Raw genomic sequence first — 26,411 nt, forward strand, 5'->3', positions numbered from 1 at the left:
AGCCACGGCCATTGAGGGGAGACAAGGCCGTTGGTACATAATTGGGTTCATTGGCGTCAATACAACATTTTCCCTGATTCGGTTAGATGGGAGCGTACGAATCACAGAGCCGACTTTTGAGGCGAAGTTCCAGATCGTGACATAATTAAGGACCAATGACTACGGTTAATTTGAGCAGATAACATCAATTGAGTCTAGCTAAGTTTAGTTGACATCCAACAATTCGACGTCGAAGATCAAGGTGGCGTTAGGAGGGATGATGGGGGGGAAGCCTCTGGCGCCGTAAGCTTCGTGGCCGGGGATGGTCAATTGAGCTTGAGTGCCCTTGGACAATTGGGGAATACCCTTGTCCCAGCCTTGGATGACTTGGCCTTGACCAATGACACATTGGAAGGGCTTGCCACGGTCTCTCAGCGAGTCGAACTTCTTGCCGTTGTCAAGGGTACCGGTGTAGTGAATGGTGACGGTGTCACCGGGCTTGGGGAAGGTCTTACCGTCACCTTCCTTGATGATGTTGATTTGGGTAGTGGACATTGCGATTCTCGAGGTGTGAAACAACCGGTGGGAAGCGAATTGAGGGGCGCGACGAAATACGGGGGCAAGCATCGGGTGGGCGAGGGTTGGTGGTGGTGCTCGCTGGCGAGGTAGACTACGGGCTAATGTGCAGGGAGTGGCCAATTGTGTGCAGGCATAGGGCAGGTCAAAGAAATTGAGTCGTGCGCGGTTCAAGCCCTAAATCCAGTCGGTAAATGCCACTGCCGAGACTCGAACAGCAATGTTGGCAATAGCAACTTGGGAGGAATTGTGACAGACGTTAAATGGAAAAAATTGTCTGCAGCGCCAGGGGGTCAGACAGGTATTGTCTTGGGGTCTCGCCTACCTCCAATCGCCATCAACGCCGTGGCAAATTTCCAATCAGCCCCTGATCGACATTCCCCGCGACACCGGAGGTAACGGACATCTTCTATAAACACCTCAAAGGAGACGATAAGCCGATGACTGATCCCAGTGACGGATTCGGTTTTGTTGTTGTTAGATGCCCTTAAGCGCGCCGGTCGTGACCGTCTCGCGACCGAATAAGGATATAAGGTTTTGAGATGTCGGATATAGCGGTGAGGGTGAGAACCACTGCACCAATAGTTCACAAAAAAGGGGGTTAAAGGCCAAATGTCGCGTGTTTCAAGCATGTGCCATTAATCACTAGGGTGCCTACTGTTAGCTGACACCAACGGTCCCTCGAGCTGCAGGCAGCTGTCACAAGCATGAAGTCCCCCAAATGACAGATAATAGATAAGTGGTACGATAATTGCCAATAGGAGTCGTGGGGTCAGACGGGGCACGGCATCTCCACTCAGACATTTGGTCGGGTGAATGATGAGGCGGTGGCTGATGAACGGGTCAGTGTCAAGCGAAATACTGTTGTGATGCCTATCCCGAGTGTGGGGCATCATCGAATGTCTCAGCGAGGCTCCGCGAAGCGTTTACGACGACGACCCCATGGAACACAAACGGTACCCCATGTCGATGGTTATTGCCCCCTTCTTAGACATCGGTGGGGCACACCTCCGACAATAGGAATTATCTAACTGCCCCCAACTGCCATGCAGCGCGAGGGATCTCGACGACAATCGAGTGGGCTCCCGCCACGAGTGACCCCCCACGTCGTATATGTAATAACTTGCCAGAAGCCTGCTGCGACGACGGTGACTTAAGATGGTAAGCATTGTTGGTTTTGTTACATGTCGTTGCGGGGAGCGAGTGTTTGGGTGGGGGCTTACGTTCCTACGTCCCGCTAACGACGGGTGTGTCAAACCGCCGTGTCTTTCCCGCAGATAGCACATCATAAACCCACGTCGTAACGCCCACTGGCATCAGCCACGACAGTAGGGCTTAGCCGCTAAGACAAAAACGTAGTGTCGGGTGAATGTCAAATGTCGCTGGATGTCGGCCAGACACTGGTGGTGTGCCGACACTGACGAAAGCGCATTGCCGATGTGATCTTATTAGCGACGTACACCAAGCAACTATACGAAAACCTGCCCTATGTAATACTTATCGTTTAGTTTTTTTTTTTTTCCTCTACATGTCTCTTTTGACAGTTCAGTTGTCCCCCACCTCTTCTACTTTGTTTAACAGTAAGGTAGCATTGACCGCTGTAGGTTATGTAGCCCTGACTTGTTTCCCCTTCGAGTGGCGCGAGCAAAATTCCGAGTCGGGGCGGCGTCAGCACTCCCCCTCGTAATGCGAGATGGTGTCAGGTTAAACGGTGGGGAACAGCATTCGAGCGGCGGCGATTGTGGGCCAATTACAATTGAGTGGGGTGATTTTCAAAATTGGGTGGTAAATTTTGCTCGGTAACTTGGTCAGTGTCTTTGTCCGATGGTGCCATTTTCTAAGTCACCCACAAATTATCAAGTCTATACTGATCTACTGGTAATTTCGGGTGGAAACTGAAATAAAGCATTGTCTGGAAGTGCTGTCTAAACACCCATATTAAAATCCAAGTTGGCTACGTATCACAGAAGTCTCAATGGGGCCCCCATATTGCCCACCATCGTATTCCTTCGGAACAACAATCGCCTCATCCCAACTATTGTTTTTCCTGATTTAGTGCGACGGCTGACCGTGGAGACCCTGGCTGCTTAACCCTGACTAATACCCACCTCACCACCATCCACGTTTTACAGCACTAGTGTTGGTTTCCCCGGTTGCAAACCAGATCCCCTGTGAGTGCGTGAGCCTGTGAAGACGATGCTGAACATCTTTCTCGGGTGTGGCCCGATGTGTGCCCCGTCGCCGTCGCCCCGGGTGCCGGAGGAATCGCCGGCGGCACCGGCTGAGGACACGCCCACACCGCTGGAGCCATCGTCGCGGGAGCCACGGGCTAAAGTGGTCAACGTCGACTACTTTAAGCTGCTGCTGAAACCGATCTATGAAGGAGCCAACGGCATTATTTACCGTGGCACCGATGCCGCCAAACTGCAAAAGCTCACTCTCAAACGGGTAAAACACCGGCCTCAAGAGACCGACGACGAGTACCGCCGGTTGTTTGACCGCGAATACAACATCATGGCCAATTGTTGCAATCGCAACGTCATCACGGTGGTGGATCGGGCTGTGCTCACCGACCTGGACGACGAAGTGCTTGTGCTCCCATACTTTGCCAAAGGCGATCTTTTGGGCTACATGTGTGATGTACGACGGTTCCAGCACCAGATCCCTCCTCATGTACTTGATCTGGTATTTAAACAGGTGCTCAAGGGGACTAAGTATCTTCATGATCAAGGCATTGTACATCGCGACCTTAAACCGGAAAACTTCCTCATTGATGATCTGGGCATTATCAAGATCAGTGACTTTGGCTATGCTCTTGACCTTAAAGGACAATTTCCTTACATGCACGACCACCTGAATGACGTGTTTGTGGGGACGCCGCTGTTCAAAGCCCCTGAGCTCTTTATATGGGAGGCTGACGTGGAGTCCAATCAATTCGACCTCGAAGCATTCATTCCGCGGATCAAGAACGACCCCGAATTATTGAAACGGCTTGATTATTGGAGTTTGGGTATCATATACATCCAAATGATATCGATGAAAGTGCCTTGGGACGAGGCTAAAGTCGACAATTACGCCTACTCTAAGTACGCCGAAAACTACCCACGCCTGCCAGGACTGGTAAAGCAGGTGTTGTCGAAGTTAAATGACAAATACGAGCGGTTTTCAGGAAATCCTGGCCTTTCATTATTTAAGGAGATCCATTACGATCTGCGGCCCTACATCTTAGGCTTACTCAATCCTGATCCAGTGAAACGGGCTAGGATTGCTGACGTGTTGGAGTCCAAATGGATCGCTGGCACTTGGGCTAAGCCTGCTGAGCTTTTACAAAAGCCTCTGACCAAGTCGTCCTATTAATTGGTCATTTATTCCACATCATTTAAGTGAAAAGACAAAACTGGCCATCACATTATACCGGTGGGAATTTACTTTATATACATTCATTTTACCATTGAGAGCGACCAAAAAACATGTTGAAGTCATTGTCGCCATTTATAATTGAAGTTTAAGATATACATTGTGCATTTATAAACTGGATAGAGTCCGAGGCATACGAGGAAGTATTATATATGCCTACCAAAAGGACCTATCCAATGTCAATAATTAAACCTAAATAATACAGTCTTACAAACCACAAGGGGGGGTAATGAATAACGTAATAGAAACAAACAAATTGTCAATGATTCCCCAGACTCGCCAGGAAGGGGATAATGGTACAGTGTAGGATGAAATGCGTAATGAGCGATGATGCACGTTACTTGACGTGGTAGTTGGAGTAGCCGTAGTTGCCAACTCCACCAGCCGGCGGCGCTGCCGCTTGCGCCTGCTGCTGCTGCAGTGGTTGGGGCTGTTGAGGTTGCTGCGATTGCTGTTGTTGCTGCAGCGATTGTTGTTGTCCCAGAAGCTGTTGAGTCAGCGAGCGCCGGGGGTTGCCCGGACCGCGTACCCCCAACGGGTTCTTGGAGAACGAAAGACGGATACCGCCCTTACCGTTGCCACCATTGGGACGAGGAAGGGCCCTTCCGTACAACTCGGCTAAAGCACGAGTAGCGTGGGCCACATCCTCAAATTCAACAAAACACATGGGCCCGTGATTATGCGACAGGCCGCCCAGGCCATTATTCAGCAGCGAGTTCTTCGTGCGGAACGAAAGCCTTCTGTACCCCTTCTGCGGCATGAATAGCGTACGCAATTCAGCCTCGGTGGCATCAGGGGGCAAGTTACCGACGTAAAGAGTATTGCAAGGAGGGTTCTGATCAGCCGGGTTAGCCGGGGGTGGGACCCGGGCTAAGAGCGATAAGTCAGGCACATCCTTCAGCAGCGGTTGCGGTTGCAGTTGCAGCGATGACTGGTTGGAGGGCGCGGACGACGAGGGCTTCAGCAGCTGAGGGGTGGGACCCACGGGCAGGGTGTGAGGCAGCGACGTCTGCTGGTCCAGCAGCGTCAGTGGCACCAGGGGCGCCAGCGCCGGTTGCGAGGAAGGATGCGAAGTATGCAGAGAGGAAAGCGACGCTTGCAGGGCCACGGGAGCCTGAGCAAATTGCTGAGTGTTGGTGAAGAACGCCAGCGACGTGCGGCGTCGATCGGGCGGAGGCACTTGGCCGTTCGTCTGGCCGTTTTGTGACAGCCAGTCGAACGGGGCGTTGACACTGGGGGTGCGGGGAGCGCTATTGAGCAGCAACAGCAGCTGGGGCCCCCAAGGGTCAGCGGGAGTAGTGGGGTTTGCCAGTGCCAGCATAAGCAGGTTTTGCAGCAATTCGGTTAAGTCGATATGAGGGGGAGCCTGGCCGTTCGGCTGAACGGGCTGAGCGCCGTTCGCGGGGGCGAAGGGGTCACTGAACACAAAGCGCAGGCGCGACTGAGACAACTTTGCGAGGCCGGTGCCCAGTGATGGGGTCATAAGCGGTGGCAGCAGTAACAGCGGCAACTGTGACAGTAATCTCATGTTCAGGAATTGATTACTGAGCCCCTGGCTCTGGTCCAACTCGATCTTGACGGGGGCGTACTCCTGGCCGAAAATGCACTTGCCGTCAAGAAGCTTGGCGGTGGTGATGCATGTCAGTGGCAGTTTGAACGCGGCAATGACCTTGTAGTCGGATATTTCAATGCTCAAGATGTCGTCGATGACGAGGGAGAAGATGATGGTGGCTTCACGCGGGGTGAGGTCGGGAGGGCAGTTGGTGAGCACCAAGAACAGCGGCAGCTGGTGCTGGTTGGTTTGAGGGTAGGCCTGTGTCAGTTGCTGGGCAAACTGCTGGCCCTGGGGCCCCTGGGAGTGGGTTTGGCCATGCGGCTGAGAATGGCCCTGAGGGTGGGCGGCGGGGCCCGGTTGCGAGTTGCCGTGGACCTGCTGCGGTTGCAGCGGTAGCGACAGCTGGATTTGGTTGGATAGACCCATCGACGGCGCCAGCAGGAGGGCAAGCGACAGGAAGCTTGGATGGAAGAGAGGTTCGGACATTGCCCTAAGCAAAGGCCTCCAGACACCACGGGGAACGCTTGTTAGTGGATAACGGCCGGAAAACGCGAGGGCTTCTGGCTGGGAACGCGGTGGAGGGCGGGACGTTGGGGGGCGCTTGTGGTAAAAGAGGGCACCAAGTTTTTTTTTTTTTTGGGGGTTAAGTGGAAGTGGCACGCNGTGAAAGTGGCACGCGGGAGCGCCCTGTGACCCCCAAAAAAGGTTTTTCGGTAGCGCACGACCGGTGCACGACCAGCTTACCTAAGCAAAGTATTCGGCTGGCTACCGGCGAGTAATTAATTTTTTGGGGGGTGGCAATTGGTCTAGATGTGAACGATGACGTTTGCTGGGGTGATTAGAGGAAAGATGGTGGCGGGTGACCCCCGCGGCGAGTGAGACACCGTCGTCGCCGTCCACGCGTTTATGCCGACGCGTGGGTGGCGGGGGGTGTCTTTTCTGCGGGAGGCGAAACGCCTGTGCCCCCGGAGTAGGGGGCCGGCATTGTTATGGTAGCGTCCCACCTGCTCACGGGCGCGTTTTTTTCTTTTGTCAACCCCCCGCCCAACGACACGTGCACGCTACGCGTATGGGCGGGCGAGGCAAAGCGTGGCCTGCCACGTCTGCGTCGCCGTTAGAGGGGAAGACGTCTCCGGTGAGGGGAGCAACGGTGTGAGGCATTATTGGGCGACGGCCATGTGGACCGGGTGTAAATGTAAGATGAGAGAGAGATGTAACACAAGCAGTCGGTTGACGTGTCACAGAGACGTGGTGAAGATTTGGTCCCTGTATGTCGGCCGGGGTGTCGGCGGGGGTTGTGAGAAATTAAAGCCTATCCTCCGCCTTCAAGGGGCGGGTGACAATTTGTGTGTGACCTCACGGCTGCGCAAGCGTTGCTTTTTTTTTTCCGAGGTTTTTCTCCGGCGCCAACGGGCGCGACAACCACAGAGGAGGACGGAGTATAGGCTAGAGCGTACACGTGGTAGAACACACATAGAGGGAGATTTAAGGTAGGCTTTCCTGTTGGCAATCATGCCTGGTGGGCATGACACTGCCGAAATCTTAAAATTGACGGAGTTCAAAATGCGAGGGGTGACAACGAGCGAAAGGGCTCGAGTGAGGTGTCGGGGGTGTCTGAAGACTGAGAAAATGAGGGTTGCCAAGGCTTCCTCGACCACCGTTCACTCGGTTATTGGTTGGCCCTCACTGTTTGTTTTGGATAAACACGCTCTAAACAGAATTGAGCTCTCATGCTTGGTGTGCTAAACGATCTAGACCACTTGAAAGACCATCTAGTCGACACTGTAGTGGCTAGTAGAAGCTCTAAACCGAAAGTAATTAAAAATTAAATCAAAAAGATACAGGCATCATCACAATGGCAAAACTTCATCGCCACTCCAAACCCATTAACTTCTAGGAAAAGTGTTCGTTGTCGCTAATTGATGGTCTCTCCACATTAGGCGCGGTTCGCACTGCTAGCCAGGAAGCTGCCAATCACTAGTCCATGGGAGACATTCTCGATGGAAACCCCCAGGTGGCGGCAGTGGCGCTCCAGCTACTCGTGCAGGAGGTGGTGCCGACGCTGATTCGAGTGTCGCATGCTCTTCAGACCCAGGAGAAGCCCCGAGAGTTCACTCCTACTACTTCCTCGACTGAGCTTCTGACAGCGGTGCCCCACGACCTCCCGGGCACCGTCGACATCTACGACCTGCCGCTTTTGGGCAGTGACGACGTCAGCATCCGCGTGGAGAAGTACGGGTTCCACATTGGCGTCTCTCTCGCCGAGGTGCTCCTCTTTAAGAACAACCACATCAGCCACACCACCACCAAGATCGGCGATATTTTGGACATCATGAAGTTCATCTGTCGCGACGTGTGGAAGTGTGTTTACGGCAAGCAGATGGACAACTTGCGGACCAATCACCGGGGCACATTTGTGCTTGTCGACAACTCGTTCAAAACGATCCGCGGCATGAACTCGCCCAAGGGGATCCAGGACACCATTGCCAAGGCGGAAACGTACCTCTGGTTCCCCAGTGGCCTCATTCGCGGCGTGCTTTCCAGTTTTGGCATCGACGCCACCGTGCTGACGGAGATCACCCAGTTCCCCGCGGTGACGTTCAACATCTTGACTCTGATCAATAACTAGCATAATACACCGATACCATACGTTAATCAGGGATCCAGCCGATGAGTCATTTCTCTGCAATTCATAATCATCTATCAATCCAATCAGATCACCTCTAAGCTATATACTAATCACAATCAATGCCTAGATATATTATTTGCAAAATAGGTACATAACGATGGACATTAGGCCGATTCCACCACCTCGGGCTTGACGGTGATGAGGCCCCGCAACAGCAAGTCGTAGACAAACCCGTTGATCCGCTTAACGGCGTACTTGAGCCCGTCATACTTACGACGGATACCGTCGTTCTTCAAGTCCAACATGCCGAACCCGGTGCTGAGCTTGTTGACGATATCAAGGTTGGCCGGGCCAATGGCGTACTGGCGCTTGTCGGCCCCAGGTTCCATCAGCACATTAATGATGGCATCACTAGTGTATTCGACAATGGCGTCGACCATGGTGAGCACCGACAAAAGATAGTGCAGGTACTCCAACACGTTCTCGTCGTTGTGAAACCCTTGGGCAATCAATTGAGCGGGGGGGATGACGACGTCCATGAGATTGATGGTGATGGTGTCCAAGTCCGAGGCGAAAGCGCGCTTAACTTCAAGGAAATAGCCGTTAGTGAGGTACAAGGTGAGAAGTTCCTGGGTGAAGCGGTCGGATAACCGGTCGCTGTTGACAACGGGCTTCAATTTGTCGTTGTAAGTGTTAAAAAGCTTCAAAAGCTCGGCGCGATGGTCGGGCACCTGGAGCTGGGTAGGAGCCGCCAGGAGGTGGAGAGCCAGTTTTATGTGGGCGGTGTCCTGGGCAAACTCCCGTTCGATCTGCCGGAGAGTCTCCTTGTTGGCGGCATCGGCCTCAATCTGCTGGTGAAGTTCAGTAAAGATCGACTCCATGGTGCGATGAGATTACAAACAGACGCTCCACAGATAAAACGGTACATCGGGAGACGACAGGAAAGTTGAGACGAGTAGAGTAGAGGTAATGACTATGTAGTCGTGCGATACAAATGAAATGTTGACTTATGGTACAGATTAGGTGGTTGTCTGAATGGGTTTTGGCACGAGACCCTCAGGAATGAATCACCCCACCTACACATATCTCCCTACAAATATAATTCAAACACTTAAAATGACCTCATATCCAGTTTTCCCAAAGTCATAGGTAAGCCTAGTCAATCACCAAACCCGGCTTTCATTGTTTCCTCGACAGCCCTAAAAACAGTCCCCGCAACCGGTGCCAGCCTCATCTCACGCGCATGACCTCGATCCCTTCGGTGCTTCGAGTGAAGCGGAAACGGACCGATGACCCTCTCCAGGCACTCATCCTCGAGGACCAACGGGTAAATAAGCGCAGCAAGACGGTACTGCCCAGTCCCCGTCTGGGGCTGCCGGCGCCGTTGAGTGTGTACCAGCTCGCCCGTACCGATGACCACGACCACAACATGGACGGCCATACATTACTCCAAGAGAGTGTCGGCGATGGCCAACGACGACAATTCGTGCTCAAACCGACACAGGAGCTGGCTGAGGAGGAATTGCCCCCGGCATTGTCGGATATGGTGGAATCGTTCATCAACACCACAGACACGGATGCACCCCCGCCTCGAAGACGCCGCGGCCGCCGGGCCAGCGACTTCGGAGCCAAGGTGGCTTCTCCGCTTGATGAGTACGTTTACGATGTCTACCAGCTTGCCCCTGTGACTCTGGCGACTCACCCGAAACTGATGATTGGCTACGTGCAATTCTTTGACGAAAATGGCGACAATCTCTACCCTTCTGACGAAGCCAATAGTGACCGAGTGGTTCTGGATGATGAGGATCTGAACGCGGAGCTGTTTTATCAAAATGACTACCCCTCCGATGAGGACGCCGGCTCGGTAGCGCTGGCGACGAGTGCGCTCTATTTGGATGACGACGACATCGAATACATCGAAGGGGTCGACTATTTGGGTTCGTTCAATCTGCATGACGACTCCACCGAGAGCTGGGCTCACGGCGGATTTGTCGACGGTGATGTATCCCGACAATCGTTCTTCCCCTCTGACATCGACGATCCCATGGCCCAGCATCGTGATCGTATTTTTGGTCGATTGCAGAAGATGATTGACGAAGACTAGCTCAAAGAAAGAACTCCAAAGGCTTCTCTCTTTTGTAAGGAACCACCTCTTTCATTTCTCATACCATCACCGCGTCTTTCATACGTGCCAACGAGTGTGGCAAAAATCATATATCACATACCTTACGTGTGGTTGCTCTGTAGTAACTTTACGATATACTTGAAATCTAACTCAAAGGCGATCAAGATTCGTGGTGAATCGGTCATACCCCAAAATTGTGTGTTAATCGACTTTAGATAGAGTATGACACATGACACCGGCACAACCGACGAAAAACTCTCACCTCTGTCATCAATGCTGAAGCTGGCGATAGACGATAGACTTTTCTCTTTATATAACGTTGATGAAGTATGGTGAAAAGATATATTTAAGGCTTTAGTACTTTCTCACAACTGCACGACAAGTTTGTAGGCACTTCGGTGTTCATTTAAACTCTATCATGTTGTTCGTATTGATAGCATCCCAGTGAAACGAAAGTGATAGTGATAAATTATAGAGATTAGCTTTTGCTAGAGTTCTCACAACTAAAATGATTCTATCCCTGCACATAATATATCGCGTCACCGTCAAAAATTATTCCGAAATTTTTTTTGAAGTTTTTTTTTCAAATTTTTTTTTGGCTTGAAAACAACTTCTTATCTCTATCATAGATATTATTGAGCCGTGCGGAACATACAAATGGCATCAGAACTCACTTGATCTATCTTGTTGATGGTGAATTCTTGCGTTGATGATTCCTCCTTTACATGCAGGATCGTTCTGAGAACGCACATGAAAGCCTGACTAGTACCCCAGTATCCTAGCTAACTTCATGAAACTTCTGCCGTCGGCACTCTAGCGCATTTCAATTATGATAGTAGTATCATTCTTGATTTATTTGCGATTTGCAAAATGTAGCGCCATGCTTATTTATGTACTGCATGCATGTACTCGTTCTGCAGGTAATGCCACTGGAGTGCCATTGCTCCAGCTACGTCAAATCCGTTGCTGATTTGCCCAGAAACACATCAGCTATACTTCAGGTGCCAACATTAATTACAAGCACAAAATTTATCTTTATCGGTCCTTTCTTAATTTTATTTTTTGACCTACTTGAAACTACTTCAAATTGAACGTCAGCTCGCCCAGATATTTATCTACCACACTTCTGATGCCGAAGAATTTTATAGGGCTAATTAGAAGGCTGTACCAGTTTTTCCTAATTTTATATCACATTTTGTAAATTTTCGTATGAAAATTCAGAAAATTCCCATTTGCTGTTCTAAGTACTATTTGTACCATATAATTTATGGTGGTGTATTTCAATTTTTTCTAGAGCATCCTATATGTGATGGAATACCTCATTGAAAGTTCGTGGACCATATGCACATGCAATGCTTGTGTGTAGAACCTCAAATTTGAAGCATAATATCTGCATCAGCATCAGTGTTGAGATCTACCTAAACTTTCCAAACCTTATATACGTGCTCATATACTACTACGATGCTTAATAAATGGGCTAGTCGCCCTGTATGTGCATATCATAATTCAGCTTGATGTGTCTTGCATTTCCCTTGATGCACCTGCATACAGGTATTGTAAATAGGGTAGGTGTTACACCTTTCTTACCACTGCTACGAACATCGCAGGTCAGTTTTATACTCACTAGAGGTAATAGACTGTTGTTGAACTCGATCCACAAGAGCTACACGCTCTTGAGGCGAAAACGCAAGCTGACTATTCATATGTAGAATAGGCTTTTATCAAGTTGTTTTATTAGCAGACTAACTAGTCCTATTTATGCATTTTACTTATGCATTAACCTCTTCAATGTCTCACTTATGCCTTAACCTCTTCGATGTCTCACTCATGCATTAACCACTTCGATGTCCTATTTGCTCTAATAGGCATCCTGTTTGGTGGAATGAATAAGGCATACACTGAATTAGGATTCATTGTTCAACATAGACTTCGTTGCAAACTCAAAGTCATTCAAAAAAAAATATGACCGAAAAAAAAAAAAGTTTTTTTTTCCTACTTATAATTCACCTAGAAACTCCAATTCTGAAGTGAGATTGCCCAGATATTTATCTACCATACTTCTGATGCCAAAGAATTTCATGGAGTAAGAGGGTTGATTTTATTGATTTTCTCTAATTTTATATCACACTTTTTAGTTTTTCAGGGAGATATTCAAAGAATTCCCATTTACTGTCTTGAATGTTATTTGAACCTTCTACATTACGGTGATGCTGTTTGTCTTCTCTTAAAGTGTGCTATAAGTGGTGAAAACACTTTATTGGGATTTTATATTTTACATGCAGATTTTGTTGCATGCAGGACAATGTGCGAGCTTCCAGTCCGTATCATTAGTTGTGCTAACCATTGGAAGGCATGCCAGACTAAATAGACATGTCTATCCAAATTACTGTGGTAAGATATACGGGTTAGACATTCTGGAAACTGGTGTTAGAGCTCAACTCGTCGTGTCGTGATTGTCGCATGTTTTACCTGCATATAATTATTCCCTACCTTCTAGACCAGGTATGACACCTCCATCATCACTGTTACAAGCATTGCAAGTCACTTCCAGTGCTTACCAGACGCAGTAGATTACACAACAAACTCAGTGTTTTGATATCAAGATTCCATGAAAAGAATTTCTTACTTTCACTCTGATATCAACTTATCCATACACACATAGGATATACTTCCAGTGCAAACGAAAATAGAACAGAAGGTAGAATTTTTCCGTTCATTGAATTGTTTTTTGCTCCCTTAAAAAGATAACGACGAGTTTTAATCATCATTGTATATACTCTGAACCGCGCATTTGCGGTGCAATTCGTTTTAATAAAAGCTAAAATCTTCTTTACCTTCCAATTTCTCTATCATGGGTGACAATTGCAAGCAGCGTTGATTCATACTGGAAATATCGGGCGATTATACTATTCCTGGTAGTGTGATGCTCAATTCGTCCAAAAGGTCGTTCGCGGACCACTTTTTGCAAATTCAAACACAATCGATCAATGGAGGCGGCGGTCCAGTCGCCTTATGTGCAGGACTTCGTCTTCTAGATGACAGAATATAGTCGGTGTTGAAAGAGCGTCGAAACTCATTATAGTTCATGCATTGATATGAGCCGTATCACATTTCACATTTCACATTTCATCATTCAAACACAGCCCGTGGGTACGACAAGTCGTCAACGAATAAGTGATTGTGCAAAGTATGCTAAGATCTATTACAACGGCTCATATATACAAGTTTATGAAAAGAAGTGAGTACTATGTTCGACCACACTCACGTCTAAATCGCCCTTTTCTGGACAATGCGGGATCGCCACCGGAGTCCATATTGGCATCCATTTGTTCTGGTTCAACTTATGTGGTACGGGCTCTCTAACAAGGTCATCGTAGACTGCTAGAGCCCCAGCGGTGATTTGTTGGTAGAAAGTTGGATTTTGTGAATGAAGTTGCTTGTAGGCATCGAGTGGCATGCCTTCCGATAATGCTTTGAGTTCGTAAGCCAAGATGCGATTGAGAATCTGGTTCTTGGTACCGGAACGATCAATTGGGTAGTGAAGTCTGAAATGAGCTACTTTGGGGTCGTATTTCACCCATACCAATTGGTACTGATTTTGCGCCATGGCTACAGCATCATCGCGCATCGCCTCGATGATCCCCAGTTGATGGAGTTGAACAAACTGCCGTCTGAGAATCTGATTAAGCTCGTCAACATCACACGCATGTGTCCAAAACGAGTCATGGACAGCAGCGAACGCGAGACCCCGTTCATTGGCAGCAATCGCCGTCATGAACATGTGCATAGCATCGACCAGGTGGACAAAATTGGGCGATATGCCGTTGAGCAGCTTTTGTTTATCATAAACGTCCAGTTTCAGGTTATCAATTAATGCAATGTGTTGGAGTTCAGTGGACACGATAAACGGAGCGTGGCGCTTATATATTTGCACCACGGGGAGTCCCATCATCGTCGTCCACATCATAGGCTTGTACACTTTGCGAGTGAGCAAGTCTCGTTGCGGGTGTTGCGCTAAAGTGGCGTAGTCATGGCTGGAAATAAGGCGACGACAAAGCTCCACGAGCCACTGTTGAATGCGACTAGCGCCGGCGAAAAGCTCTGAGACCAGATTGAGCACTTGACGCAGAAGGTAGAATCCAAGCTTGTAGCGGTGTTCATATAGGGTCAGCTCGGGGGAGGCCAAACTTTTGATGCGTTCTTTGATTTGGTGGGCGCCACCGTATTCAGTGACTCCATATACAGTTGTCATCACTGTTTGCTTGATGAGCTTGCGGGAAAGGATTGGTTGAGCTAGTTGTGCCAATGGATGACTTCTCCGACAGTCCTCGGCCACTTTCTCCTTGACAATATCGAGGACAGCGCTGTACACGTCGCCACGAGGTCCGGGGACTAAGTTCACCGACTTAGCTCCTTCGACGTCAGCGCCGAGAGCAGCAAACTGTTGAAAGCCGTTACACAGCCCGTCTTGATGCACGGGGATGCGACTCAGGTATTCTTCCACCGGTTTGCCAGCGTTTATGTGAGCGATCACTTTATCAATCTCAAAACAAAGAGCGAGCACTTGCCACGGCTTCTCACCTTGTTGCCACCACTGACACCCCCATGGGTCCTGAGCACTATGGTGAATCTCGGATAGGTGTTGTTCGACCCATTGGAGGCGCTGATCATACGATAAGTTGGATTCGCCGTAAACCAGAGCCAATTGGTATTGGAGCCAGCCAAAGCCGCGGGTGCCAAGAGGACGCGGGTGCCAGAACATGAGGAGTGCTCGCGCCACGTCTTCTTGGTAATGAGTAAGCACCAGCGCCGCCGGATACGCCCGGCCACGAAAATCAATCATCTGTGGAAAGAAGAAGCGGTCACCATTGAAGGCATTGGCTACCAATACGAGGCGCTCGTAGTGACTGCGAAGTGCTCTGCCATTGGCATCAGTAGGATTAGGATTGGGGAGATCAACGCCGGGGACGTCGGAAGCTTGTGTCGGGGGTGACGATGCTCCAACCCCTGGTGGTAAATTAGAGGTCCCGATAGCCATTGCCTGAGAAAACACCGATAACACACTGGAATTGATAGTCCATGCCACTGAGGCTAACTGGTTCAAAGCCTGGTAAGTTGGCGATAATTGTCCCGTGGCGTGGGCGCCGACCATATACTCGGGCGCTCCTCCCACCACCATATGTTTGAGGTTAGTGAGGTAGCCACCTTCAGTCGGCAGCGTCCACGGTTGAGGCGGACACACCATGGGCAAGTACATGGGGATGGCGTGACGAGTAGCCAGGTCGCTAAGCTCGGCAATCGTCAGCGGATGCAATAGTATTTGGCCCTGAGCGTGGCCGTTGGTGTACTTGAAATGGTGGATGAAAGCTGGTGGCGCCTCGTTGTCGTTCTTGTCGTCGTCCTTATCGGAAGCGGTGCTAGGGTTATCTTCACGCAATTGTCGTTCAAGACGATACTGGCGCCAGAGTTCGGGGGACACTGAACAGTTGTCGACCACGGTTTTGATCACTGTTGCTGCCACCTCCACCCCTTCACGGAATGATAGTATTGTTGATGCCTGGAGCGTTCGGAGCCGGGCCGCAAAAGATGCCAGAAGCGACGTAGTGAGAGTAGCGACGTCGGCGCCATCATCAGCGAAATTAGCGGCGACGATGCGTGAAATGGCGAGCCTTGCCGCCGCCCTGAAACCAATCAATCTGAGGAAAGGCTGGTGTTTGGCCAACGCCTTCAGTGGCGCTTCAATAGAAGCTAAAGCAATGGCGGCCTCGTCGATCCACCGCGTTACCTCATGGTGCTGGTGCCGCAGGGTCAGGTCAGCAATCAGCTCGCAGTGAGCCTCGATCTGGAGTTGCCGCTGACGCCCCTGGTGCTCAAGGTCGCTGAGAAATTGTTTCCGGCCCTCCTCATCGAGATTTCTATACGTAGCCCACGTATCTTCACTACGCTTAGTATCAGAAATATAGCGGCAGAGGTTGTCGAATGAAACAAGCCCATCGGGATTGAGATAAGGTTTGATCAGAAGCGGCATCGGTTCACTATCATCAAACGATCGTTGAGGCCAAAGCTCGGCAGCAGCAGAGGCAAGCTTGGACGTCAATTCCAGCGCCAATTTGAATTTGTCCAATTCGGCAGCGTTTACTTTGTCGTGAATATAGCGTCGTACGGCTGGCTTCATCGCAGTAGGCGCCAGGCGGTAAGCATTGATGAGAGCGGCAATACGGCTGTCGGCGGTAATATTAGTGCTAAGGGCAAGCGCCTTCTTCACATCTAGGATCAGCACGTGGTCCACCGAGGCGAGCTGTTTGAGTAATAGCAGCACACACTCGCCAAACACTGGTTGAGTGGGCGGGATACGCGAGAGGGCTCGGAGCGCGGTGGGGATGTCGCTGCGAGTGTAGGCGTCGAGGAAGAGCTGGACGCGTACTGCGGCGCGGTTAGGCTGAAGCAATGACGCCGGCGGATGCTGGTGGTACAACGTTTTCACATGGGGAGCTCCTGGTGCCGGGAGTCTGCGTGGAGGCGTCCATCGCATCGGGCTGACACTGTCAACTCGGCTCAGTGCGCTTAATTAGCCGGCGCGAAGCACACGATTTCTGTCTCAGCTAGTGCGGCGCCGGAGTCCCGAGTGTGTTGCTTGCGAAACACCGTATCCGTTAATTTTCTAAGCAGGGCGGGGAATACGGCGAAGCCGCCCAGCAAGCTCTACCACGAAATTAGTGGCACGTTGCAGACGCTCGTGTTCTAGAAGTGGTGGTGGGCGTCCCGGGGCTCCGCACGGTTGGTGTATGCAAGCAACCGTCGTTACTTCTAGTAAGCACGGTTCCTGGGTCACCTGTCATCGTACTCAATAGTCGCCTTACGCGACCGACGGCGGCAGCTGTAATGACGAATACGTCACAGCTGTCAAGGTACCACAATAGTGGTGATAACGTCAACGTGGAACTTATTAAGGTTACAACAGTCGGAGATCCGAAGCAGAACTTGACAGAGATGAGGCTGAGTTTTGATTTGACGGGTGTCGAAACGAGAAATAAACATTTTGCGTCTAATATGGGTCTATCTTACCGTAATCTATACGATGGGGAATAAAAGAGAAATTTACACCAGCTTGCTGGATCAAAGAATTTACACCGTGCGTTGCTTCGACGGCTCGAAGGGGAGGAAAATCGCCACCAACCCAATCACCCCCATGAGGGCACCACAGATCCAGATGGGGACCAGGGTCAGGGTGTTGGCGAAGTAGGCGATGACGGGGACAATGGCGGTGGCAATACGCGTACACAAAAGGCACATGGCGTTACCGGTGGCACGGGCGGAGGCGGGGAGCACTTCGGGGGTGTAGGCATAGATCACCCCGTAGTAGATGTAGAGACACACAAACACGCACGACCCCATCGCCACCATCTGGGCCCGGTTCATCACCTGGGTGTAGCCAAAGAGGAAGGCCATGGTCAGCAAACCCCCGATGCACAACACCCCGCGGCGACCGATAATGGGGAAGAAGTAAAGAAGCAAACCCGCGATGATGGGACCCCCGATGGAACAGGCGTTGGTGATCAAGTTGTCGCGGTACACCCCCTGGGTGGTGTCGGCGGAGACCTTGGCGCCGCGAGACTCCAAGTACATGGGCAAGAACAGCGAGTAGAGCGGGTAGGCGATCCCGAGACAGAACCACAGGAAGAACAAGAGCGTCGACAGTCTTATCGCCTTGCGCGAGCTGAAAAGCACCTTCATGTGGTCGCGGATGAGTCTCAACGTCCCCTTGACGTTGACGTTTTTCCGGTAGTCGTCGTTGGAGGTGATGGTGCCGCACGCCTCCAAGTCCTCGAGGGTCAACGAGCACGTCCGCCCGTACTTGCGGGCGAGCTCGTGCAAGTTGTTGACGCACTCCTCGTCACGCTTGTTGGCGACCAAGAACTTCGGCGTTTCCTGGAGGCGGATCACCGTGAGTCTCAAAATGGCGAGGGCAAACACGATGCCCCCGTTGGTGTAGTAGACGTACCGCCACCCGTGGTTGAGCTCCAGGGGGCAGTTGTCGGGACCCGGACACGAGTTGTTGGGCAAAAACGCATAGGAGATGGCTACCGCGACTACTTGACCTACACCCCAGAACAACGCGTAGAACGTCATCAACCACTGGTCCTTGTGGGGCAAAAACTCGAGGAAGACACAGGTGTCGAGGACAAGGTTGCCCCCAGCGGCAAACGACACGAGAATGACGAATAAGTTATAGGTGGTGAAGGTGCCCATGGCGCCGGTGGCGATGGTGAACGCCCCCAGCAAGAGGAGCGACAAGTTGAACGCCAACCGGCGCCCGATCAAGTCGCCCAGCAACCCCCAGAAGACGGCACCAAGACACATCCCGAGGGCGTAGGTTTCCGCCGACACTGGGAACAGGTAGCCAAACTGCCAGTTGATAAACTTACGCACGTTCAGCTCGAGGTAGGTCAACTGGGTGTCGGTGGCGTAGCCCATCCCGGACAAAAGGAACAACTTGGCGTGGTACCAGGTGAAGCCGATCTCGTCGATGGCGTCGTTGACGAGCTTCATCTTCTTCAGCAAGATGATGTCGTCGTTCTCCAAGGCGTACATGTCCTCCATCAGCGCCTTTTCGTCGTACACCAGGCGGTGGTCGAACAGCACCGCCGCCTCGACGTCGCCGTCGCTGCTGGCACGCCCGACTACCTTCTCGTCGACGCCCGCGGGCACCGTCTTCTCGTCGATCGATGACATATTGTGGGGCGAGAGCCGTTTCTCCGGATATATATATCAGTAAACAAAATTTTTTTTGCTTCTGCACCGGTGCATAAATATCTGGGGAAAAATGCCAGGTGCTTGCCTGGTGGTGACGACGGTTGCCAGGCATGATCGAGATCTACGTTGAGGTAGCAACCACGGCGATGCCACAGTCGAGGTTTGAGAGGGTGACAGCCTAGGGTGTTGAGTGAGAGAAATGGCCCCTGCTTTAAGGGGGGGTTAGCCGTGCCCTCATCCCGGAGTCTTGCTCATCGCTGCCTCGGCTGGACGCGGTGGCAGGTATCGATAAGGCCGGTGTGCAGGACGCCGGCCTGGCCAATAGGAGGCTTTTGTGGAGACCTTTCCCTGCGACCTGCGTGATCGCAATGTTGTGGTAGCGCTGCCAAGAGACGATCCTCGGAAATCGCAATCGTCAGATAGCCCCATAGGCCAGCCATACCCACTAGGGGAAGGTGGTTGTTATAGTGTGTCACCACTACAGTGCACCACTGAGAGTGACAGTGCTCAAATCGGGACCTTGAGGGCGAGGTAACAGACTTCCACATTGGGTCTAGGTGCCGAGCATAACAACGCTGCAGGTGGCGCAAACACAGACGCTGGGGCTCGCCGAGACGATCGGCGAATGATAGGGGAGGCGAAGGTCGGCGGACTTCTAGACCTAGTCGAGAGCAGGGCAGGGGAGGGGCGTGCAGCACCCACAGAGATATGGCAAGGGCGGTTTGTGGTATTGTTGAGAAATCGCCGCTTATGTCCGCGGGGAAAGTTTTGTGGTCACTACTCAAGGCGCAATGGTTTGAGGTGTAGCCTTGCAAAGCGCATATGCAGATTTCCTGTATGCAATCGTGTGCAGGACTTCACCACTGCAGCGGTGGGGAGTGGGGGTCGAGACAAAAGCCTGTGGCAACAATAGCCTCGTCGAGTGCAGGCTAGGGCCGCATGCTCCGTAATTGCTGCGCAATTGACAACAGAAATACGGAGCAACGGCAACTGGATGGGTCAGAGGCAGAGAGGTACGTCTACGTCAAAGAAAAATGAATAAACTTTTCCCAGCCATGGCAGCCGCGTGCTTCCCCCGGCGTATACGTGGGTGCCGGGGTTATTGTCGCAACTATGTCCGATCGTCACCTGGGGGACATATGTATTATTCGTAGTCGTCACTGTACTTTTCCCGCATCGCCATCACCGTGGAGAATAACGACTTTTCCGGCGCCCCGAGCCGCAACACAATGTCGTCGGTGTCCCACCCCTTCTCCTCGTAGCTACGGACGTTGTCGTAGAGCTTCTGGATCTGCTGGTACAACTCGCTGTGGCGCAGGATGAGCTCGGGCGTCAACTTGGGGATCTTGGAGTTCTGTAAGAGGAAGTCGCCGCCGGTGTCTTCGAAGGTGTGGATGATCATCAGGATGAAGTCGAGCAACGCGGCGATCTGTTTCGAGTATCGCAGCAGCAACTCGCCAAGGTTGACGGGGTTCTCGCAGAGGGCTTTGGTCAGTGACCGAAGATGATACTTCACCGGGTCTTTCTCTATGTTATGGCACAACTCGTATAACCAGTCCAAGTCAAAGTTGAAGTCTTGCGGGTAAGGGATGAGCAGTGAGAACTGCCAGTCGCCTAATACGTCGATCAGCTTACGGATAAGCAGGTATTTCGAGGTGCCCAGCGGGTAGCGGTCGTAGACACTAAGCTTGAGTTCTTCCATCGGTTCGGGGAACTGCGAAAACGCCTTGACTAGCTCAGGCGTGGTTTTGATGTTGGGGACATCCAACCGGTATAAAATGCCCTTAATGTTGCCCCAGTGGACAAACGATTTGAGGGCGACAAGCACTTCCGGCAGCGCCAAAAGCTCCTCGCCAAAGTACTCCTTGATGAAATGTTTCATGTAAAACCCTTCCACTTTAGTGCCGATGTGGTGGTCAGTGTGGAGGAAATTAAGCTTAGCGCAGGTCATAAGCACGAGCCCCATGTCGATGTGGCGCTGTTCAATGGGGTTGAGTCGGATGTACTCGAGCGCCGGCTCCAGCACCACTCGGGGGTCGTATTTGGCGTTCTTCACGTGGACCACCGACGAGTTTTCCTCTTCGTACCACCCGTGGGCTTCGATCTCGCGAGCACACCCGATGATGGCGAGACAGAAGTCCGGGTACCGCCGGAGAAGCTCGCCGTTGTCGGTGTTCAAAAGGATGTAGAACAGCAGCATCACCGCCAACTGCGACTCCGGCTCTTCGGGGCAAATGACGAGATGCTTATCCTCTTCCCGGATCCGCTGGAAGTTGTTGTTGACGAACCGGTACTTGCGGCCCTTTTTGTTGTACTCGAGCTTGTTGAGGTCTCCGATCAGGTTGAGGATCAGGTTCAGGAGCGCCACCAACGCCTCCAGCGTCGATACCATGGTCACCATGATCGTCGGTTGTTTCTGTATAGAAGGGGTATTAGGTGTAAAAATGGGGACAGAAACCTGGAAAGGAGATCACTTGATGGTCGACGTGTTTTCTTTGTGCGCGCGCTTCGCGTAGTTGGCGAGTCAATTGGTAGAGAAAAAAGTGCGACGACACGCGACCACTAACAAAGCCACCAACTACTAAATAGGGATGGTAAGGGGGTATTGAGGAAAATGCACTAGGACTAGTGAGGTTTGCAGTTCACTGATATCGATCAATGGTCATAATTTTTTGCTTAGTCGGCTTTAACCACGACTATCTCCTTGGGCGATGCGCTCCGCTGCCCCTTGCCTGGTTGACGACGATGCTCACTGATCGTCAGATTTCGTGAGATCGTCAACTCGCTTTCGCCAAGGACGCGCTGGGGTTTCGGGAATGCGGAGTGCACTACACGATCCGATCCGGGACGTGGACGGGAGACCAGCTGTTTCCAAAGGTGTGGGTGGCAGCACCAGCGTCTGCCGCTAATGCAACCCTCCACTAGTTGCTGGGAGCGATGGTTGCAAACGCCCAGGGGACATAAACCTCCATGTCGAGCCAACCGGCGCTGTCGCAATTTGCAATTCCGAGGAAATAAGTCTCACGTCCATGCCCCCCACCATATGCATGACCCCCGCGCCGACCTTCTTGATCGAGGCAGCGATGTCGCCGACATCGTCTTACGTGGTGGTGGTGGGGGTATGTCTCGGGGATGGGTCGGGATAAAGTTAGTGTTGGTTACTTTGAGGGGATAGAGGGTAAGTGGTGATGGTGGCGGGGAGAGGGGAACCTTGGAGTTAGCCCCCCGTCACGTTCGAATCGCGTTGAGGTGGCGTGGTAACCAGTGGGAGTGTGTCACCGTCAGTGTAATTGAGAAACCCATCTGCACATTAATTATTTACCCTTTGACTTTGACGTGCGGTAGGAGGCCATGCAGCGGCTGCGGTGTTGTCCCACTACACTCTGCCAAGAAACAGGCGGTGTGCATTTGAACTGGAACTCAAGAAAATCGCCCTATAGGGGAGCACTTGTGTGCGTGGCCGCCCGAGGGCGGAGCCTACCGCCAGCAGTTTCGGCATGTCAGCGGGCAGATTCGGCGAAGACGACTACCAGAGATCCTTTAGTTTTGCTCTGTAGGGGCGAAAGGAATACGGACCCGACCAATTGACATATCTGGTTTGACTTCATCCCCCTCATGTCGCCTAGTGCACTTCACTAGTGCCCGCAGAAAAATATTATTGTCTTTGTACACGCACCGTCCGCTAAAACCGAGGCTCGAACGTCGACGAAGCCTCCTGGCTGCGGCCTCAGGTGACGGCAAACCAGTGGCCATTGTCTAAAGGTCGTTGGTGGTGCAGGTGGGTTTAGTGATTGCCTCGTCGCCCCAACGTAGGTTTTGGTTGAGAACACCGCAGAGACCTGTCACCGTCTCTTTTTGGGGGGTTACTGTTCTCGGACCACCAGGGCCGAAAACCGCTAATGCGCCCCGGTGGTGGGTGAAGCCCCATCACATGACGAGACGATTTCCGAAAATTTTCGCGGGGAGATGCTCCCACCCACAGCCAGCTGTAGGTTTCACCGCTGCACCACTCAGCAAGGGCCGACGATCCAAAGTCTCCATTTCCGTCCTGTGGGGTAAGGTAAGAGGCAGTGTCCCCGAGCTAAAGCCTTGGCACCCCGAGACTGGCAGATTCAATACCCGGCCCGAGTCTCCGAGTCTAGGCCATCGCCCCCCCCTAAAGATAGCAACGGCGCTGACGACACCCTGCGGCATACCCCCAGCCTAAACGCCGGATTAACAATGGAGTGACGACAAGAGGCTGACACCATTATCTCACGGTGATTTTTACGGCATTTTTAGGGGACTGTGACCGCCAGGTGGAATTTTGCTATGTCGCCACAGGGGGAGGTCGTTCGGGGTTATCCGTGGGGAGAATCTATTTTGGTGTAGCCAAGAGTGTCACCAGCAGTGCCATGTAGGCTGGCGCTGACGTCCTGTCACTGCCATGCGCGGTGGGTGACTCAGGTTAGCAGAGAAACACCCATCGCCTGACAGGTGTCTCTGGAGACAGGTGCGGCTGGATGAAACAGTTCTGGGGCGATGGCGCCACCGTCGTTGGCGAGGGGGGCGCCCTACAATGGCGATGTCAGGCGACAATGCCTCCGCTGCCGGCACCCATACAATTCCTCTAGCGATGGTGGTTGCCGCAGCTGTGTGGCGAGCCTGTGCCGGGCAGCGAGATTCCGCTAGCCTAATGCAGTAAAGGGTGAGGGGTGGGGCAGGATGACAGTGGGACCAAAAGACAAACAGGAGGGCGCCTTGGCGTATCGGGGCGCCTTTTGCCCCGGGCTGCCTAACCAGAGCCGATACGGAGGATAGTGTGCCTTAACCCGAAGGGGAGGGTGCCGTAGATGACCACCCCCCTCGGACTACATGGCGGTAGCGAGTATTGCTCGCTGGCTTATGGTCCGAGAAAGGTTTTGCGATGGTTTGGGTGGCTTCAGCTACTGGTCTCGGACCACGCTGCCTCCTGGTCTCACTTTGGCAGTCGCCGTGTGCTCGTCACTGTGCGCGGTGCAGGCATTTTGGCACTGGCATTGCGCCCGATAGCGCTATTGTTACCACATAGTGCGGGCGCCGGTAGCGCCTCTGCCCGCACGCCGTCATCCCTATACAGCGGCACCCGCACTTTCCTCGTCAATGGCAGCCGTAGCCGCCCACCAGCGAGGCTGTAGCAGCGCGATAAAGGCGCGGGAATTGGCTCTACCACAACAACAACAACAACAAACACCTATTACTAATCCAGTATTTGGCCCAATCGGAACCTTTGGCAGTATTACCCTTGACACTCTTGTAACTAACTGCTACCATCACCCAGGTAGCTCTGTTGTAGCTGATTTGCAGCTACGGTGTAGTCAATAACTATCGTCGCATTGAGCCACTGGTTCCCATGTCCCAAGCTTTTTGTAATGTGCCAGACTGCTTATTCTCTATGTGACAGTGAAGACATTAATTCACCAAGTGTCAGTTGCTCCAGCTGACAGTAAATTGTAAGCTCGCTGCCTGATCGCTGCCCGATGACGAACGCTTGTCATCGCCAGATACCATACCATACAGTGTACCAGGCAACGAGTCTAACGCTATTGTGCGAAGTGAAACGAATGATTGGCTAGAATTCCTAGCTCCAGTGAATAACTACAACGATGGTCTTAATGGTCTTGGGGTTAAGTTAATAAATACTCGTAAAGTCGTAAGCTAGATTACGTTCAACCGTTTTTGTTCCTTCATGCTTTTTATTTTGCGACGGCGAGCGTTGATGAACCAGTTGCTTAACTGCTGTTGGTTGAGTCCCGTCAGCATCATCAATTGGTTCTTTTCAAACGAGTTCGGGTACGGGTGGTTGAGGTGGTCGTTGAGCCATTTGAGCAAGATGTAGGTGGTTTCCTTGGGCAAGTTGTTTCGGGTTTTGCGCTTGAGCTTCAGGTCGTCAGCCTTGCGCGGGAGGTATTGCAGCGGCGGCGCCGGCGCGGCCACAGGGGGGATCAATTGCGGCGCCAGCGCCAGCGGCGCTGCCAGCGCCGCCGATATGTGAGGATGGTAGTGGTGAGGATGGTGATGGGGGTGGCCGCTGCCCGCAGCGGCGCCCGCCAGCGAAAGCGGCGGCGGCGTGATGTTGTTTACCGGCTTGTAGTAGTCGTAGCGGTAGTTGGAAAGCCCAAAAGCGCCCATCGACCCGGTTGCGGGAGTGGCGCCGGGGGTCGCCAACGGCGTCCCCGCGACGCCAAACGACAGCGACGACGGCAACGGACCCCCCATCAGCAGGGTGGGCGTCAGCATCGCCCGGTGCAACGGCGGCAACACCAGCGGGCCCGGCAGCGGCGTGGTGGCGGCGGCGGCCGCCGCCAACGACGACAGCGCCAACGACGACGGCTGAGGAGGGATGCGCAAGCTCAGCGGCGACAGCGGTTGGGTAGCCTGTTGCAAAATGTCAGATATCGGGGGCAACGAGATTTTAGCCAGGGAATTCATTATGGTTAAACCCGGATTCGACATTTAAGATCACTTATATATGGATGTGTGAGTCGAGGTGGGAGTCGCTTGAGAACAATTATTTTTTCTGCACCATGTTGGCATGGGAGAAGTGGCACCGTAACACTTGTAGGCACAGTGGCTCGTGACCGAGGTGTCAAAAAAATAAGTCGGGGGCTGCCGCTTAAAAAAAAAAGGGTGAGCGTCCGGTTTCGCCAGGTGTGCCAAGAAACCTGGGGTGCCATTCCTGCAGGGGATCTACCTTCTTAATCGGGAAGGATGGTCCACACAAAAGAAACAACGACACACTCTCGCCTGCCTCCACCACACGACATCCTCCCGCTGGCACGGGGGCCGACCACATCGGTATTTGGCATATACGTCAAAAGTGACTGGCACGTCGCCTCGAAAAACTAGCCACCCGGCACGCACTGGGGCGGACAAGCGGATTAGCCAGGACACGCCCTGGTCTGTCGGTATAGCCAATGTGACTATAGCCTTTCAGATTATTGCTTAACCCGTCCACCTGTATACTTTGAACCCATCCGAGAGTTGCCGTCTGTACCAAAACAATGGCCCGGTGTTTTTTTTTCGTTGTTCTCTGCCCAGTTGACGGGGCAACCGTCCGGCCAACTCCGACACATCTTTTTATTGACGATGTGTGTCTCGCTGACAACCGGTTATGTCCTGCACATACACTTTTGAAAAACCGATCATACAGATTTCAGCGATCCAGCGACCGACAACGCCGTCTGGCCCATCGTCAATGCGGAGGTTAAACGCCACCCACGCGTTGGCATTGATTAAACGACGATGTAAAGAGATTGGTAGGAATTGGTACTGACCCAATGCTAAGCTATATTATTAGAGTACGTTCAGTATTAGGACCAGGCTTGTGGCTCACTTATAGTGGAGATCTGTCCACT

General features: G+C 52.1%; 10 protein-coding genes across 10 annotated transcripts; 3 read left to right on the forward strand and 7 right to left on the reverse strand. All coding sequences in view use genetic code 12, as the record gives it.

Moving 5' to 3' along the window:
- Positions 1-204: 204 nt before the first annotated feature.
- RBP1 (peptidylprolyl isomerase) lies at positions 205-606 on the reverse strand (the record flags this gene model as incomplete). Its single annotated transcript, XM_034157764.1, has 1 exon — positions 205-606. One exon carries the CDS (start codon positions 604-606, stop codon positions 205-207), a length of 402 nt encoding a protein of 133 aa, XP_034010250.1.
- Positions 607-2,781: 2,175 nt separating this feature from the next.
- Positions 2,782-3,912, forward strand: DIURU_004847 (uncharacterized protein; the record flags this gene model as incomplete). The annotated part of the gene is made up of 1 exon (XM_034157765.1): positions 2,782-3,912. The coding sequence occupies one exon, from the start codon at positions 2,782-2,784 to the stop codon at positions 3,910-3,912; it is 1,131 nt and encodes a 376-aa protein (XP_034010251.1).
- Positions 3,913-4,309: 397 nt separating this feature from the next.
- WHI3 (mRNA-binding protein) lies at positions 4,310-6,013 on the reverse strand (the record flags this gene model as incomplete). The annotated part of the gene is made up of 1 exon (XM_034157766.1): positions 4,310-6,013. One exon carries the CDS (start codon positions 6,011-6,013, stop codon positions 4,310-4,312), a length of 1,704 nt encoding a protein of 567 aa, XP_034010252.1.
- Positions 6,014-7,511: 1,498 nt separating this feature from the next.
- On the forward strand, positions 7,512-8,156 carry TRS33 (Trs33p; the record flags this gene model as incomplete). Its single annotated transcript, XM_034157767.1, has 1 exon — positions 7,512-8,156. One exon carries the CDS (start codon positions 7,512-7,514, stop codon positions 8,154-8,156), a length of 645 nt encoding a protein of 214 aa, XP_034010253.1.
- A 164-nt stretch (positions 8,157-8,320) lies between these two features.
- On the reverse strand, positions 8,321-9,037 carry DIURU_004850 (uncharacterized protein; the record flags this gene model as incomplete). Its single annotated transcript, XM_034157769.1, has 1 exon — positions 8,321-9,037. One exon carries the CDS (start codon positions 9,035-9,037, stop codon positions 8,321-8,323), a length of 717 nt encoding a protein of 238 aa, XP_034010254.1.
- A 362-nt stretch (positions 9,038-9,399) lies between these two features.
- DIURU_004851 (uncharacterized protein) lies at positions 9,400-10,260 on the forward strand (the record flags this gene model as incomplete). The annotated part of the gene is made up of 1 exon (XM_034157770.1): positions 9,400-10,260. One exon carries the CDS (start codon positions 9,400-9,402, stop codon positions 10,258-10,260), a length of 861 nt encoding a protein of 286 aa, XP_034010255.1.
- A 3,247-nt stretch (positions 10,261-13,507) lies between these two features.
- DIURU_004852 (uncharacterized protein) lies at positions 13,508-16,813 on the reverse strand (the record flags this gene model as incomplete). Its single annotated transcript, XM_034157771.1, has 1 exon — positions 13,508-16,813. One exon carries the CDS (start codon positions 16,811-16,813, stop codon positions 13,508-13,510), a length of 3,306 nt encoding a protein of 1,101 aa, XP_034010256.1.
- Positions 16,814-17,406: 593 nt separating this feature from the next.
- DIURU_004853 (MFS transporter) lies at positions 17,407-19,014 on the reverse strand (the record flags this gene model as incomplete). Its single annotated transcript, XM_034157772.1, has 1 exon — positions 17,407-19,014. The coding sequence occupies one exon, from the start codon at positions 19,012-19,014 to the stop codon at positions 17,407-17,409; it is 1,608 nt and encodes a 535-aa protein (XP_034010257.1).
- A 1,165-nt stretch (positions 19,015-20,179) lies between these two features.
- DIURU_004854 (uncharacterized protein) lies at positions 20,180-21,436 on the reverse strand (the record flags this gene model as incomplete). Its single annotated transcript, XM_034157773.1, has 1 exon — positions 20,180-21,436. One exon carries the CDS (start codon positions 21,434-21,436, stop codon positions 20,180-20,182), a length of 1,257 nt encoding a protein of 418 aa, XP_034010258.1.
- A 3,275-nt stretch (positions 21,437-24,711) lies between these two features.
- Positions 24,712-25,509, reverse strand: CUP9 (transcription factor CUP9; the record flags this gene model as incomplete). Its single annotated transcript, XM_034157774.1, has 1 exon — positions 24,712-25,509. The coding sequence occupies one exon, from the start codon at positions 25,507-25,509 to the stop codon at positions 24,712-24,714; it is 798 nt and encodes a 265-aa protein (XP_034010259.1).
- Positions 25,510-26,411: the final 902 nt, after the last annotated feature.

This window comes from Diutina rugosa (assembly GCF_008704595.1).
Source record: "Diutina rugosa strain CBS 613 chromosome Unknown scaffold2_size729309, whole genome shotgun sequence".
NCBI classification, from domain to species: Eukaryota; Fungi; Ascomycota; class Pichiomycetes; order Serinales; family Debaryomycetaceae; genus Diutina; species Diutina rugosa.